Genomic DNA, 17394 nt, shown 5'->3' with positions numbered 1-17394 from the left:
TAAGAGCACTGTATCGTTGAGGAACGTATATTTGGTTATTTTATACGCTTTTAAATGGTAAATGAAGTCATTATAATTGTATATCTGCTCTTGAGCTGATGAACAGTGACAACAGAAAGAAAACGTACTTGGGTTCATTTCAACGTTGTTAAACGTACCTTTTTCTGAAAATACGTCAAATCTCGCGTCCGGTTTTAAACCTGCAAAAAAGGCACCCGTCTCATAACGCTGCAGGCAATCGCTGTAAAGATTGGCCCGGTTTTGAGGCAAGGATTTTTTTACCCGTTTCAATACGCTACAGCCCATCGCTGTAAAAATAGGCCAGGTGTGCAAAGGATATGTAAGGTCATTGAATCCAAAAGCGTAGATGTACATTTTGTATTTTAATCTGATAGAAGATAATTTCGAAGCATTTGAAGGAGATTGTTCAGAAAACCATATCACATTTTCAGATTTGAATGAATGCAATGAAGACAATGGGGGTTGCAAACAAACATGCAATAACACAGAAGGATCATTCACGTGTTCTTGCAATACTGGATACCAACTCGATGCTGATAGGAGAACATGTAATGATATAAACGAATGCTTGACAAACAATGGGGGATGCCAACATACGTGCAGTAACTTGGCAGGAACATTAGCGTGTGTTTGCAATGACGGATTCGAACTAAATATTGATGAGAAAACATGCAATGATATAAACGAATGTCTGACAAACGATGGAGGATGCCAACACAAGTGCATTAATGAAGAAGGATCTTTCACGTGTTCTTGTGATGATGGATACGAACTACATACTGATAGGACAACATGCATTGATATAAACGAATGTTTGACAAACGACGGCGGATGCCAGCACAAATGATTTAATGAAGAAGGATCTTTCACGTGCTATTGTGACGATGGATACGAACTACATACTGATGAGAGAACGTGCAGTGATATAAACGAGTGTCTGTCAAATAACGGAGGATGCCAAAATACGTGCCTTAACGTGGAAGGATCATTTACGTGTTCTTGTGATGATGGATACGATCTACATACTGATGTGACAACATGCATTGATATAAACGAATGTGTAACAAACAAGGGTGGATGCCAACACAAGTGCGTTAATGCAGAAGGATCATTCACGTGTTCTTGCGATGATGGATACAAACTACATACTGATGGGAGAACATGCATTGATATGAACGAATGTCTGATAAACAAGGGAGGATGCCACCACAAATGCATTAATGAAGAAGGATCATTTACGTGTTCTTGTGATGATGGATACGAACTTCATACTGATGGGACAACATGCAATGACATAAACGAATGTTTAACAAACAAGGGAGGGTGCCAACACAAGTGCGCCAATGAAGAAGGATCATTCACGTGTTCTTGTGATGATGGATACGAACCACATACTGATGGGGCAACATGCATTGATATAAACGAATGTCTGACAAACAAGGGAGGATGCCACCACAAGTGCGTTAATAAAATTGGATCATTCACGTGTTCTTGTGATGATGGATACGAACTACATACAGATGGGACTACATGCATTGATATAAACGAATGTCTGACAAACAAGGGAGGATGCCAACACAAGTGCGCTAATGAAGAAGGATCATTCACGTGTTCTTGTGATGATGGATACGAACTACATACTGATGGGACAACATGCAATGACATAAACGAATGTCTAACAAACAAGGCTGGATGCCAACACAAGTGCGTTAATGGTGAAGGATCATTCACGTGTTCTTGTGATGATGGATACGAACTACACACTGATGGGACATCATGCCATGATATAAACGAATGTGTGACAAACAAGGGTGGATGCCAACACAAATGCGTTAATGGTGAAGGATCATTCACGTGTTCCTGTGATGATGGATACGAACTATATACTGATGGGATATCATGCAATGATATAAACGAATGTGTGACAAATAAGGGTGGATGCCAACACAAGTGCCTTAATGGTGAAGGATCATTCACGTGTTCTTGTGATGATGGATACGAACTACATACTGATGGGACATCATGCAGTGATATAAACGAATGTCTGGAAAACAAGGGAGGATGCCACCACAAATGCGTTAATAAAGAAGGAACATTCATGTGTTCTTGTGATGATGGATACGAACTACATCCTGATGGCACCACATGCATTGATATAAACGAATGTCTCACAAACAAGGGAGGATGCCAACACAAGTGCGTTAATGGTGAAGGATCATTCACGTGTTCTTGCGATGATGGATACGAACTACAAACTGATGAGGCAACATGCATTGATATAAACGAATGTCTGACAAACAAGGAAGAATGCCACCACAAGTGCGTTAATAAAATAGGATCATTCACGTGTTCTTGTGATGATGGATACGAACTACATACTGATGGGACAACATGCATTGATATAAACGAATGTCTGACAATCAAGGGAGGATGCCAACACAAGTGCGCTAATGAAGGAGGATCATTCACGTGTTCTTGTGATGATGGATACGAACTACATACTGATTGGACAACATGCAATGACATAAACGAATGTCTAACAAACAAGGCTGGATGCCAACACAAGTGCGTTAATGGTGAAGGATCATTCACGTGTTCTTGTGATGATGGATACGAACTACACACTGATGGGACATCATGCCATGATATAAACGAATGTGTGACAAACAAGGGTGGATGCCAACACAAATGCGTTAATGGTGAAGGATCATTCACGTGTTCCTGTGATGATGGATACGAACTACATACTGATGGGATATCATGCAATGATATAAACGAATGTGTGACAAACAAGGGTGGATGCCAACACAAGTGCCTTAATGGTGAAGGATCATTCACGTGTTCTTGTGATGATGGATACGAACTACATACTGATGGGACATCATGCAGTGATATAAACGAATGTCTGGAAAACAAGGGAGGATGCCACCACAAATGCGTTAATAAAGAAGGAACATTCATGTGTTCTTGTGATGATGGATACGAACTACATACTGATGGCACCACATGCATTGATATAAACGAATGTCTCACAAACAAGGGAGGATGCCAACACAAGTGCGTTAATAAAGAAGGATCATTCACGTGTTCTTGTGATGATGGATACGAACTACATACTGACGGGGCAACATGCATTGATATTAACGAATGTCTGACAGACAATGGAGGATGCCAACACAAGTGCGTTAATGCAGAAGGATCATTCACGTGTTCTTGTGATGATGGATACGAACTACATACTGATGGGACATCATGCCATGATATAAACGAATGTGTGACAAACAAGGGCGGATGCCAACATAAGTGCGTTAATGATGAAGGATCATTCACGTGTTCTTGTGATGACGGATACGAACTACATACTGATGGGACATCGTGCCATGATATAAACGAATGTGTGACAAACAAGGGTGGATGCCAACACAAGTGCGTTAATGTTGAAGGATCATTCATGTGTTCTTGTGATGATGGATACGAACTACATACTGATGGTACATCATGCAATGATATAAACGAATGTGTGACAAACAATGGAGGATGCCAACACAAATGCGTTAATGAAGATGGATCATTCACGTGTTCTTGTGATGATGGATACGAACTACATACTGATGCGACATCATGCCATGATATAAACGAATGTGTAACGAACAAGGGTGGATGCCAACACAAGTGCGTTAATGAAGAAGGATCATTCACGTGTTCTTGTGATGATGGATACGAACTACATACTGATGGGACAACATGCCATGATATCAACGAATGTCTGGAAAACAAGGGAGGATGCCACCACAAATGCGTTAATAAAGAAGGATCATTTATGTGTTCTTGTGATGATGGATACGAACTACATACTGATGGGACAACATGCATTGATATAAATGAATGTCTCACAAACAAGGGAGGATGCCAACACAAGTGCGTTAATAAAGAAGGATCATTCACGTGTTCTTGTGATGTTGGGTACGAACTACATACTGACGGGGCAACATGCATTGATATTAACGAATGTCTGACAGACAATGGAGGATGCCAACACAAGTGCGTTAATGAAGGAGGATCATTCACGTGTTCTTGTGATGATGGATTCGAACTACATACTGATGGGACAACATGCATTGATATAAACGAATGTCTGGCAAACAAGGGAGGATGCCAACACAAGTGCGTTAATGAAGAAGGATCATTCACGTGTTCTTGTGATGATGGATACGAACTACATACTGATGGGACAACATGCATTGATATAAACGAATGTCTCACAGGCAAGGGAGGATGCCAACACAAATGCGTTAATGAAGAAGGATCTTTCACGTGTTCTTGTGATGATGGATACGAACTACATACTGATGGGACAACATGCATTGATATAAACGAATGTCTGACAAACAAAGGAGGATGCCACCACAAGTGCGTTAATAAAAATGGAACATTCACATGTTCTTGTAATGATGGATACGAACTACATACAGATGGGACAACATGCATTGATATAAATGAATGTCTGGCAAACAAGGGAGGATGCCACCACAAATGCGTTAATGAAGACGGATCATTCACTTGTTCTTGTGATGATGGATACGAACTACATACTGATGGGATAACATGCATTGATATTAACGAATGTCTGACGAACAAGGGAGGGTGCCACCACAAGTGCATTAATGAAGAAGGATCATTCACATGTTCTTGTGATGATGGATACGAACTACACACTGATGGGACCACATGCATTGATATAAACGAATGTCTGACAAACAAGGGAGGATGCCACCACAAGTGCGTTAATGAAGAAGGATCTTTCACGTGTTTATGTGATGATGGATACGAAGTACATACTGATGGGGCAACATGCGTTGATATAAACGAATGTGTTACAAACAAGGGAGCATGCCAACATAAGTGCGTTAATGAAGAAGGATCTTTCACGTGTTCTTGTGATGATGGATACGAACTACAGAATGATAATAGAACTTGCAATGATATAAACGAGTGTCTGTCAAACAAGGGAGGCTGCCAAGATACATGTCTTAACGAGGAAGGATCATTCAAGTGTTTCTGTGATGATGGATACAAACTACAGTCTGATGGAACAACATGCATTGATATAAACGAATGTTTGACAGACAAGGGAGGTTGCCAGCACAAATGCATTAACGAGAAAGGATCATTCACGTGTTCTTGTAATGATGGATACGAACTGCATACTGATGGAACAACCTGCATTGATATAAACGAATGTCTTACAAACAAGGGAGGATGCCAACATACGTGTAATAACACGAAAGGATCATTCACGTGTTCCTGTGATGATGGATACGAACTACATACGGACGGGAGAACGTGCAATGATATTAACAAGTGTCTAACAAACAATGGAGGATGCCAACACACATGCCTTAACGAGGTCGGGACATTCAGATGTTATTGTGACGATGGATACGAACTACATACTGATGGGACAACATGCAATGATGTAAACGAATGTATAACAAAGAAGGGAGGGTGCCAACACACGTGTCTGAACGTGGAAGGATCGTTCACGTGCTCTTGTGATGATGGATACAAACTACATACTGATGGGAGAACGTGCAATGATATAAACGAGTGTCTAACAGGAAATGGAGGATGCCACCAAACCTGCAGTAACACTGAAGGATCATTCATCTGCTCTTGCATTGACGGATTTGAGTTTTATATTGGCGGAAAACAATGTTTGGATATAAACGAGTGCGAAACAAATAAAGGAGGATGCGAACACTCGTGTTCTAACACGGAAGGATCATTTAAATGTACATGTAATAATGGCTATGAGTTGCAAAACGATGAAAAATCTTGTACAGATGTAAACGAATGTTATGCAGACAACGGAAATTGTGATCATGCGTGCATTAATATGGAAGGGTCATATAAATGTTCCTGCAAAGAAGGATACGAACTTCAAAACGACGCAAAGTCTTGCACTGACGTTAATGAATGTCAAACAAACAATGGAGGATGCTTACAGATGTGCATGAACACAAATGGATCATTTGTGTGTTCTTGTTACAATGGTTACTATCTTCAAAATGACGGTAAAACGTGTAGCGATGTTCAAGAATGTCTCACAAATAACGGGGGATGCGAGCAAATGTGTGAAAATACAGAAGGGTCATTTAAGTGTATGTGTTGGGATGGATACGAGCTTCACCCGAATGGTTTATCCTGTGTTGATATAAATGAATGTGCTGTCGACAAAGGAAAATGTGAAGACAGATGCCACAATTTTTTTGGAACGTATACTTGTGCTTGCCCAGTTAAACATATTTTAAAAACAGATGGATTAACCTGCACTGGTTTGTATTATTTAAGTTCAGTTTTTACGGTTTTTTGAAATCAGTTTAATAGCAAAAAAATGTAAGCTCAGCTTTAGTATAGGAATCAACCGTGAGTCGAATCTTTGCATAGAGCTTCTAATACATTTGTCAGATGATTTTGCTCTGCTGTACATAGAGGTTTGGAGAGGCTGAAAGTGAAATTAATCCTATCAAAGGACTTCTTCTATCTGACCACTTGATACATTTTCCCAAACTTGGTAAGAAGCATTCTCAAGTGTGTCGCTAATAGAGCTAAAATAGAAAAATGAAAAAATGCATTTATAAATGATGCAGCTACAAATAATTCAACTTAATTCACACAAGGGTCAATAGACAACATTTTAAGGTTGAAAAGTTAAGGTCAGGTGAGCACCATTTTTGTTAAAATATTCCTACATAGAAACTAGAGACTATACAGACTTAAACTATTTCAAATGCTATAAAACGGTGTTTGTTAACAGCTGATTATTATTTCTACGTTTATTATAATTTTAATAACAAGTATTGGGAACGGTTTATTAATATTCTCTCCTAATCACTTGTCACAATGTATGCAATGAAGTTTCGATTTACTTAATATATTTTTATGTATCTTTATTATTCTTTTAAAGACGTCAGTAAGCGGTCCGTTTCATCATCGATCAGACTTGCCTTAGATGACGAAACAGCTATTTCAAACTACACGGTATATGTTGAAATACAGAAAATGGTAAATACATCTTATGTTTAAATCCATTTTATATTTTTTGTACTTTAGTCAATTACAATTTGTTTTACTGTTGATACATTTAGAATATCTAAATATTATTTTGATTTATTTAAATGTTAACGAAAAACGTTTAACAGAGTGACCATCAGTTTAAACACTGCGATAAAAGCTTTTTTTCAACTAGCTTCATTACAGTACAGTTCTACAGCATGTACATTACTAGTATTAACCCAACGACATTAAAATGACTCATGCAGTAGGGCAGTTATTTCGTTCATGCAACTTGATTTCAAATATTTTGATGTTTAGTTGTCATTGTTCATTACATCCGATCCAATATGCTGGTTTATGTTGTGATTCTGGAAGCATAACCGTCATCTATGCACGTAATTCATGTCAAACAAATTTCACAGCGCGCATTTACAAAAAGTAAATGTTATTACATGTTGAAACAATAAAAAATGCATTTTTCAAAGTGCCCCAGCTTATATTAATTAAATAAAAGGTATATTCATCAAAATCAGTACTGACTTTTATTTCTTCTAATAGTGGGCGCTTCTTAAAATCTAATATTGAAACGCTATTAAGCGACAATATAAACAAAGAATAATCCCCAGTTATTTTGGTAATGGGCACTCAACACTAACTTAAAAAGGACAGGCTGCGGCTGATGTTTTGCACTTTTGCTTTTCATCGTTAAAAAATGGATCAATTTATTAGTCCCCTACTGGTTGAATACCAGTTTCGGGGACTATATGAATGCGCCTTTCCGTCATTCCGCCCGTCCGTCCGCGATTTCTTGTCCGATCCATAACTCTGTCATCCATGAATGGATTTTAATATTACTTGGCACAAATGTTTCTCATGATGAGACAACGTGTCATGCGCAAAACCCGGATCCCTAGCTCAAAGGTCAAGTCACAGTTGGAGGTGAAAGGTCAACAGGGCTTTTTTTCCTATCCGATCCATAACTCTTCCATCCATTAAGGGATTTTAATATTACTTACCACAAATGTACCTCATAATAAGAGGATGTGTCATGTCCATTTTTAGACCCCTAGCTCAAAGGTCATGGCATGATGAGACGACGTGTCATGCGTAAAACCCGGACCCCTGGCTCAAAGGTCAAGGTCACAGTTTGGGTCAGAGGTGAACATGGCTTTTTTTCCTGTCCGGTCCACAACTCTTCCACCCATTAAGGGATTTAAATATTACTCGGCACAAATGTTCCCCATGATAAAACGACGTGTCAGGCACAAAACCCGAACCCCTATCTCAAACGTCAAGGTCACAATCGGAGGTCAAACGTTAATAGGTTTTTTCCTGTCCGCTCCAGAACTCATCCATCATGGAATTACAATATTACTTGGCATAAATGTTCCCCATGACGAGACGACGTGTCATGTGCAACACCCAGAACCCTAACTTAAAGGTCAAGGGCACACTTTGAGATCAAACGTCAATATGATTTTTTTCCTGTCCGGTCTATAACTTTGTCATGCAAGACGGGATTTAAATATCAGTCGGCACAAATATTCCCCTGGATGAGAAGGATTGTCATGCGCAAAACCTGGGTCCTAGGTCTAAGGTCAAGGTCACACTTAGAGGCCAAAGGTCAGATACAAAAATGACTTTGTCCGGAGCATTTCTTCTTTTATGGAGGGATTTTGATATAACTTAGCACAAATGTTCACCACCATGAGATGGATTGTAATGCGCAAGAACCAGGTCCCTAGGTCTAAGGTCAAGCTCATACTTAGAGGTCAAAAGTTAAATTTAAGAATGACTTTGTCCGGAGCATTTCTTCTTCATGCATGGAGGGATTTTAATGTAACATGGCACAAATATTCACCTCCATGAGGCACCCTAGTTTTTAGAATTACGTCCTTTGTTTTACTATAAATAGATTATATTGTTACTATTTTATTATTGGCCGTAGGGAAAAATCGAGACCACATTTTTGTGCTATAACATGCATGTTACATCAAATTTTTAGGTGTATTTTGTTTCTCTACCTGTAAAGAGTTTTGTGTGGACTTATAATAGATTTTTTTATTTTAGGATTAATTTCCCTTTGTTGTTACTATAAATAACTTATATGATAACTTACTTTATAACTGGCCAAAAGACTTCCATATGAAAACAACTGTATGTTTTTATATATGCAAATTTTAGTGTTTTGTTATAACATAATGTATATATATTGTATAATATTGGTTATACATCGTTGACAGATATCAATTCATTATGTTATACTGCAGTAAAAAAACTTAGGTGCCTTTTAGTAGGGGACTTTGTATTGCATGGCAATACTTCATTCACTTGTTAATTTTTCTATATATATATATATATATATATATATATATATATATATATATATATATATATATATATATATATATATATGTGTGTGTGCATGCGCGCGTCTCTGTGTATGCGTTTTGCAATAACGTTTTAGTTAGGAACTATACAACTTTGAAACAATGTATTTTCAACATTTATCTTTGCCGTTTATTGTGTAATTATTTGAAGAAAATCCTGTTTAACCACATTGTTATTACAGGTCATGTAGTAGCCTTAAAATTTATAACACTTAGCCGTGCAAGCTTTTTGCAATATCAAATTAAAATTATGAAATTGTAATTGTAAAGCAAATGATGCAGTAGGAGGCTCAAAAGCAGGAGCTTAGGGCTGACAGCAACCGTTGATTGTTTGAACTCTTTTTCACAAAAATATTATATAAAAGCTTAACCAAAAATTACTTAGACAAAATAAAGATATAACTTTGTAAACATGCTACTAGAGTTATGAATCCTGTGCATTGCATTTTTAAGCATCACAGTGAACAAATGCATGCAAACGAGTGGTCACTGAGACTCCAGTTTACACGCAACGACTTAACCAAACATTACCAAGTCGAAAAAGGGGAATAACTTTTTGGCAAAAGCAAATATTGCGCATCACCGACTTGACCTAGGGTGTTAACAGCCCAATTGTTGACAAGCACAATGACTGACTTATGGTGATCACAATAGCTCACATTGAAGTAACTAGATGGCAACACTGTAACAAAGACACATGTGCAAATCAATTTGCATCCCGACAGGGTAAGAGCATGGACTATGGAGACATATTAGCCTTCTTGTGCAGGCTTGATTTTTTTTATTTGTCTTGATTGTAATTTTGAAATTACTCACTCTTTGGTACCATGCTCGGTAAAACAAATACTAATTTTGCTTAGACATTACAACGGACTTGCACCAAAACTTAATTCATTTATTTTGAATAAGCTGTCCACTTGTTTAAGTTTTATCTATATACACATTTTTATGATGACAGATCACATAATTTGCTTTATCCATTCATGAAATACAGCTGATATGTGAATAAAAACTGTTACTAACAGTACTGGATGCTTTTCGATAGAATTTCAAGCTTGAAATAAGTTTGTATCAAAATCAAAATAAAGAAAAAGTGAATTGCTTTAATTTGCATTTTATAATGCACCAGTTTGTCAACAAAAACAAACACAAAAAAAACATTCTCTTTAAAACTGCTTGGAAAATATTACTAAAATATAAGTATGTTAATCAATAGACAACCTTTGTGACAATTATCGGAAATAAGATTTAATGAAACATTAGTGTACCATTTTTTTCAACAATAACAAATCAAAATAAAACATTCTCCTTAAAATTGCATGGAAAATATTACTGAAATATAAGTATGTTAATCAACAGACAACCTTTGTGACAATTATCGAAAATAAGATTTAATGAAACATTAGTATACTTTATGTGTATAACAAAAATAATGTGATAATAGTAGTTTATCTATTAAAGTAACAGAACTACTGTTCTCATTATAAATGTAGTTTCCGCGTATATCATGAATTCATATCTTTAAAAGTTTATTTAATTCAACTTCCCTTGCTCTTCTTTCTTTGCATATTTTCTGGTGTATCTTTCTTGCTTTTTAAGTATACTGATTTTGTTGACCTTCCATTCTGTAGTAGCCTGCACTCGAGAAGTAAGCCTGTAAAACACAAATCAAACATTGTCGATTGATAAAAGAGACCCTAACAAAAAAGACATGCTTATTTCCAGAAAGCAGGCAAACTTAAACAACAATATCAATATAAAATTTCTAATACAAATTGGACATAATGAGGGACTTTGGTGGGTTTCAAATTGTCTCCCTCATTGGATTATGTCAAAGATAATAAAATTGTAAGTAGGTCCCATCATTTGGAATCCTCCGACTTTATCGATGTTTTGCCTATGAGATATCTCAGTTTTAAAGTATGAGATATCTTGCATTTTTGTTAAATTAAATGTCTGGAATGTTAAAATTAGACACTTGAGTGTTTATAGAGGATGTAATTGAAGGCATTTCTAAATCAACAGTCATGATGATCAATAACTTAGCTTCATTTGCATCATATTGTTACAAATAACATAGCGATGACAACAGAGTAATCCAAATGAAAGGACCTTCTTACTTTAATAGAGTATGAAAGGGGGATAACTGACCAAAGTCTCCCATTCTGAACAATTTGAAATTACAACAGTTTCAATACAGAGTTGGCCTGCCCCCTGGTAGCCATCTTATGACAAATTGAGTTGTCTTTATATGAAAATCAGACAAATTGCTTTTGAGAAAGTGATTTGCTAGATTTTCCCATCCACAAATGGCCTGTACATGTGATCAACCAAGTAGCTTGGTTTAGGGTGGCCATGTTTATGTGACCAACCAAGTAGCTTTGTAGAGGGTCACCTGATGCTCAGATCTATGAAATCACATCATATTCTGACTTTTAGCATTTGAACAGAAATTGTTTAACAGCTTCAGACTTAAAACAAGGTTTTCCAATGATTCAACCTAATGGCCTGGTTTATCACCTCAGTTAATTTGACTTGAAACTTATCTATAAATATATATAAACACTTTTATAAAGTTTCATTACCATTAGGCAGAAAATGTAGCCTCTGAACTGTTAAAAGTGTGTCTAAGATTTGACTAAATGACATAGTTTTTGACTCAAAATGACCAAGTAATGGTCTTTTAGATGATTTATGAGGCAAATATACTGACAAAGTTTAATTAAGATTAGATAAAATTCTGACCTGAAGTGTTTACAACTAAAATAGGTGACGGCATATCACGATGATGACAGACACTCAGCAATAACAATTGCTTAATGGTGTAAAATATTAATTGTTTAAATTTGCATGTATAAAATTTTGTGGTTTTGCCCAGAAATGCTTTTTCATTCAGATATGATATCATGCATTTTCACTTGTCAAGATAATTAATGGGAACTTTAATTGTTCATTGGGATTTGATTTTGTGAACTGACACAACCACAAAAATTTATCCACACTAAAATTAAAGATTTTAGAGTATACCGTTCTCTTTGAATGATTGAAACTGCTTCCAACAACCGCAACTAAAGAAAAAGAAAGACGAAAATACATACCTTATGAACTGCAAGCAAGTGGCTTCAGTCTGTTTGCAGTACAACTATACTCTGTATATTGAGACCATATCTATAGACCCAGCGTTCATTTTAGGGAAAAAGCACTCTGTGACTGAGATGCCTGAAAATAGTGAAAAATGTGCCAATTAAGAAATATGGACAACAAGTGTTTTGAAATTTTCTAAGATCTAAGGGCTAACCTCTTTTTGGCAAGTGCTGTTTTTTTGAGACTCTAGTCATTAGTAGATAGTTAAATTAATGGTCATCAAAACATATTTTGGTATCTCTTTTTGAAAACAAGAGGGTCATGATGACCCTGGATCGCTCACCTGAGTAATGGGAGTTACATGTTTCAAATGTCAATCTGATGCTAAAATATAAAGAAAGTAGGTCACCTTCATGGTCACTGAAAGTCAGTTTTAAGATCGGTGAGCAAAACTGTATATGTCATTCAAAGTTCAAGGCTGTACCTTAAAAAGGTCGAGCACAGTCAAGTGACCCCTAACTACTTGAGGTCATCAGGTAATTATAACTAAATAGTCTTGGAAATATGATCAGATAATTTTACCTATATAGCTCATATAACAAGTGACCCCCGGTGCGGGACCTCTTTTCACCCCAGGGGCATAATTTGAACAATTTTGTTAAAGAACCACCACTAAGGCAATGCTACATACCAAATATCAAAGGCCTATAGGCCTTGAAATTTCAGACAAGAAGATTTTTAAAGGTTTGTTTTTTTTATAATTCTATGTAAAACTTAGGACCCCCAGGGCAAAGCCTCTTTTCACCAGGGGCATAATTTGAACAGTTTTGGTAGAGGACCACTAGGCAATGCAACTTCGATGTTGGCAAAAAGCCAGTCAATATGAGTGCGGTCAATACTGGTTAAAACCGATCAATACTGGTCGATTCAGTACTATGGTGGTCAATACTGAATTATTCAACACTTATACATTCTTGTGGTTTTGGATAAGAAGATTTTCTAAGTTTTTCTTTTCGGTTGCCAAGGCAATCAGAGTTCTGTTTGGAATTCAATTCTTTGAACAATTTTGAAAGGATGCCACCAAAGGATCATTCCTGTGAAGTTTGGTGTAAATCTATCAAGTGATTTTGAAAAAGACTTTTTTAGAAATTGTTGAAGGTCGCATGCTGGACTACTAACATCAAGCGGTCACAAAAACTCACAATGAGCCTTTTGCTCAGGTGAGCTAAAACACATAACAAAACGAGGATTTGGAAAATATGAATGTTTCATAACTAAACAGATCAGCAAAACGATACCACAATTTGACCATTTAATACAAAAGCAAATAAAACAAAACAACAAGAGCTGTCCGTAATACAACCAATGCTCGACTTTTCGAATTATTGTCCCAGAAGCAGGAAAATATTACCCTAAATGTTAAAATATCTATAGAGTTTCAATCCAGTTTCTGCATTAGTTTTGGAGATAGTAACTTGCATGCAAAACTTTAACCAGAAGTGTTAAGTTCAGAAGGGGATATATTTTGACCAAAATGCATGTCAGAGTTATGGGACTTGATGCAATCAACTAGTATTATAACCCCGATGGCACATGTGAAATTTCAATTTAATATCTGCATCTGTTCTGCAGATAGTAACTTGCACGCAAAACTTTAAACAGAATTTTCTAAGTCCAAAAGGGGGCATAAATTGCCCAAAATACGTGCCAGAGTTATGGGACTTGACCCAGTGAGGTTGATAATTGATCAAAATAAGTTTCAAATCTATATGCCTTTAAGTAATAGTTGTATGTACTTGCACGCAAAACTTTAACCAGGAGTTTTTAAGTCCAAAATGCGTCATAATTTGGCCAAAATGCAGGTCAGAGTTATGTGCCCTGATGCTATCAACTAGTTTTATAACCCCGAAGACACAAGTGAAGTTTCAATTCAATATCTGCATTAGTTTTGGAGATAGTAACTTACATATCAAACTTTAACCAGGGTTTTCTAAGTCCAAAAGGGGGCATGATTTGCCCAAAGTACATGTCAGAGTTATGGGACTTGACCCAGTGAGGTTGGTAATTGATCAAGAAAAAGAAAAATAAGTTTCAAATCTATATGCCTTTCAGTAATAGCTGTATGTACTTGCACGCAAAACTTTAACCTAGTCCAAAAGGGGGCATAATTTGGCCAAAATGCAGGTCAGAGTTATGGGACTTTATGCTATCAGCTAGTTTTATAACCCCGAAGACACATGTGAAGCTTCAATTCAGTATCTGCATTAGTTTTGGAGATAGTGTCTTGCATGTAAAACTTTAACCAGGATTTTCTAAGTCAAAAAGGGGGCATAATTTGCTCAAAATACATGTCAGAGTTATGGGACTTGACCCAGTGAAGTTGGTAATTGACCTAGAAAAAGAAAAAATAAGTTTCAATGCTATATGCCTTTAAATGATAGACATATGTACTTGCATGCAAAACTTTAGTTTTAAAATGCGACCAAAACTAATGAATAACAGCACAGACCAATGTTACAAACAAGAGATATAATCCGCCGTGATAATTCATTCAAAGGATCAGTTAACGCCGATTAATTATGTGCCAATTCTTTGTCGCCAGCCTAAATCAATCATACTTCACTGCATACTTTCAGGTTAGAGACCACCAAATGTTTTTCAAAAGAATTCCATTATAACATTACGGCGTGTATTGCCTTCCATAAATCGAAACATTACGTTTTTCAAGAAATATCTTAATTCCATCAAAATATTGGACAAAAAACATGAATACTGATACTTTATTTAAGTAATTTTCGTGTGAATGAGATAACCCGGTTTACATTGTTGGCATGGTGGGAGAAATTTTGTTTGATAAAACTTTTCTATATAATTTAACCAATCTTAAGCAGCCAGCCAGGGGAAACAGACAATTTGGCTGCTAAAGCCAGGTGACCGCTGATTGGAGGGACAGCCAGTATATATATATTTCAGACTTCTGACCAGTATTCAGTCATGACTTTAGGCCCGTTTCTTTTTCGTTTTACTCTTTTCAGATTACCAGGATATATTGACGTGCAATTAATTTCGCAATACTTATGGTCTTCTTAGCAAACGACAACTCCGGCGTGTGTTTACAACCAAAAATAAATTATTGTCATTTTTGCCATTTTGGTAAAGGGAAACTACTCTCCATGCTTACTGTCTACATTAAAATCTAAGATTGCCGTTACGTTTCATAAAAGACTGAGTGGTTTTATATCTTTCAAACAAAGTTAATTTCATATAAATTTAATAGTTTTTGATGAAAGAAATAAAATTTGGTTTTGGAAGAATCATTGACGCTGAAAAGGGTCAAATAAGGCGGTGTCCAGAGGCAAATCCGGTTGCTGCTGACTGCGGATGGGTGGTGACCTCTGAATAAATGATGAAATAGAGGATTTCAAATCCGTGTGGGGAGTCACAAAATGACCGCTGAAAGGAGGTGACCACTGATAGGAGGTGACCGTTAGTACAGGTTAGACTGTATACATAAAATGTAGCAAATTTTGTAAAAATGTATAATGAAAGACTGTAAATGCAGTAAAAAATTACAGTTTTGATAAAAAAATCACTGTACGGGTTTGTTTACACAATTGACCAGTAAATTTCCTGTACTTTTCTGACTTGGTGGTTTCTGACCTTCAGTTTGCTCAATACCATTGAAAGGCAAAACCAGATTGGTAAAGCGGCTAGAAGTATTTTTCTGCCTTCATCAGTTTAGAGTGAATGTAGGGGCCAACAAATTATTAACTGCAACAATTGTTTATTGGTATCTAACGGCCATGATTTATGAACATGAGTATGCGTGCATGTTAAAAGCTAGTTCAATAACATTACACTTGCACAGGGTGCCTTTTAATATATGGACGTTCAAAATGTTCCTGTGTCAAGTTTAATCGAATGACAATCGTTTGCATAGTAAATATTTCAACCTTGTTTTATTGAAGCGCAATGTATGAAAAGTCCAAAACACGTTTTATATTGGTTTACAGTAATTAAAACTGCGCTACCAATCACTTCCCTGACGCATTACACAGACTCTTTTAGCTAAATTTAATGAAATATTATGCACAGTGCAATACTATAAAACATACATAATCAATTTAACATGCTTAGACGAAAACGAATACATTTAATCTACGGTGCCCACTAGTAAAAAAAAATGCGGTCATTATTGGACGCAAGGGTACCGCCGAATGCAAACTGACTGGCCTTTGAAACTGCTTTGATATGAATGTGTTACTATATGAAAAGAACTTTTAATTAAATTACTACAGATAAATGGTGGTAACACGTATCAACTATATATACACACTACATAGCCAACGCAACGTTATTTATAAAATCCAACCAAGAGAATATTTTTCATCTTAGTTCATTCTTTATAATAAAGAATATTTGACAGTTCTGTGTTCTGCTGCAAAAGTGAATGGATGCTAATTTCAATTCAAAGCGTGGACAGATCTTCGGTGCTTTCAGTAAGACAATAAATTATGTTCAGTGGATGTGTAAAATAGGTTTCTTTGTCAGTTGTTGGTATTTAACTTTCGCCTGTTTGTCACTTTCATCGTGATCTTGTAAAATTTACCGGGAAATATAGAACTTCGATAAAACGTCTGACTAATGAAATGTCAAAATCGTAAAATATTGAAGGCCGACGTTTATTTATAGAACTAGACAAAAGCATGTATACCTGGGATTCATTGTTCAGCTAGCGTTTTAAATCAGATGTGTGCAATTATTGGTTAAAATTATTTCTTGTAGAAAAGCTGATCAACGAGCTCAAATTTTGTCAATTTACTAAAAAATAATGCAGTTCATG

The 17394-nt window shown here is 36.3% G+C and overlaps 2 protein-coding genes across 2 annotated transcripts in view; both read left to right on the top strand.

Moving 5' to 3' along the window:
- LOC123547975 (uncharacterized) overlaps positions 1 to 1015 on the top strand; it is a 51267-nt gene extending 50252 nt beyond the window's left edge. The window contains exon 16 of the mRNA XM_053524127.1: positions 453 to 1015. Coding sequence (XP_053380102.1) covers positions 453 to 868 — 416 coding nt within the window. The 3' untranslated portion in view covers positions 869 to 1015. The remainder of the gene's footprint in view (positions 1 to 452) is intronic.
- LOC128548735 (fibrillin-1-like) lies at positions 869 to 7107 on the top strand (the record flags this gene model as incomplete). The annotated part of the gene is made up of 2 exons (XM_053524126.1): positions 869 to 6356; positions 6989 to 7107. Coding segments are annotated over 2 exons (5607 nt in total), but the record flags the coding sequence as incomplete, so codon positions are not given.
- Positions 7108 to 17394: the final 10287 nt, after the last annotated feature.

This window comes from Mercenaria mercenaria, chromosome 15 (genome assembly GCF_021730395.1).
Source record: "Mercenaria mercenaria strain notata chromosome 15, MADL_Memer_1, whole genome shotgun sequence".
Taxonomy (NCBI): Eukaryota; Metazoa; Mollusca; class Bivalvia; order Venerida; family Veneridae; genus Mercenaria; species Mercenaria mercenaria.
Note: the sequence above shows the minus strand (reverse complement) of the source record. Positions and strands in the feature narration are given on the sequence as shown.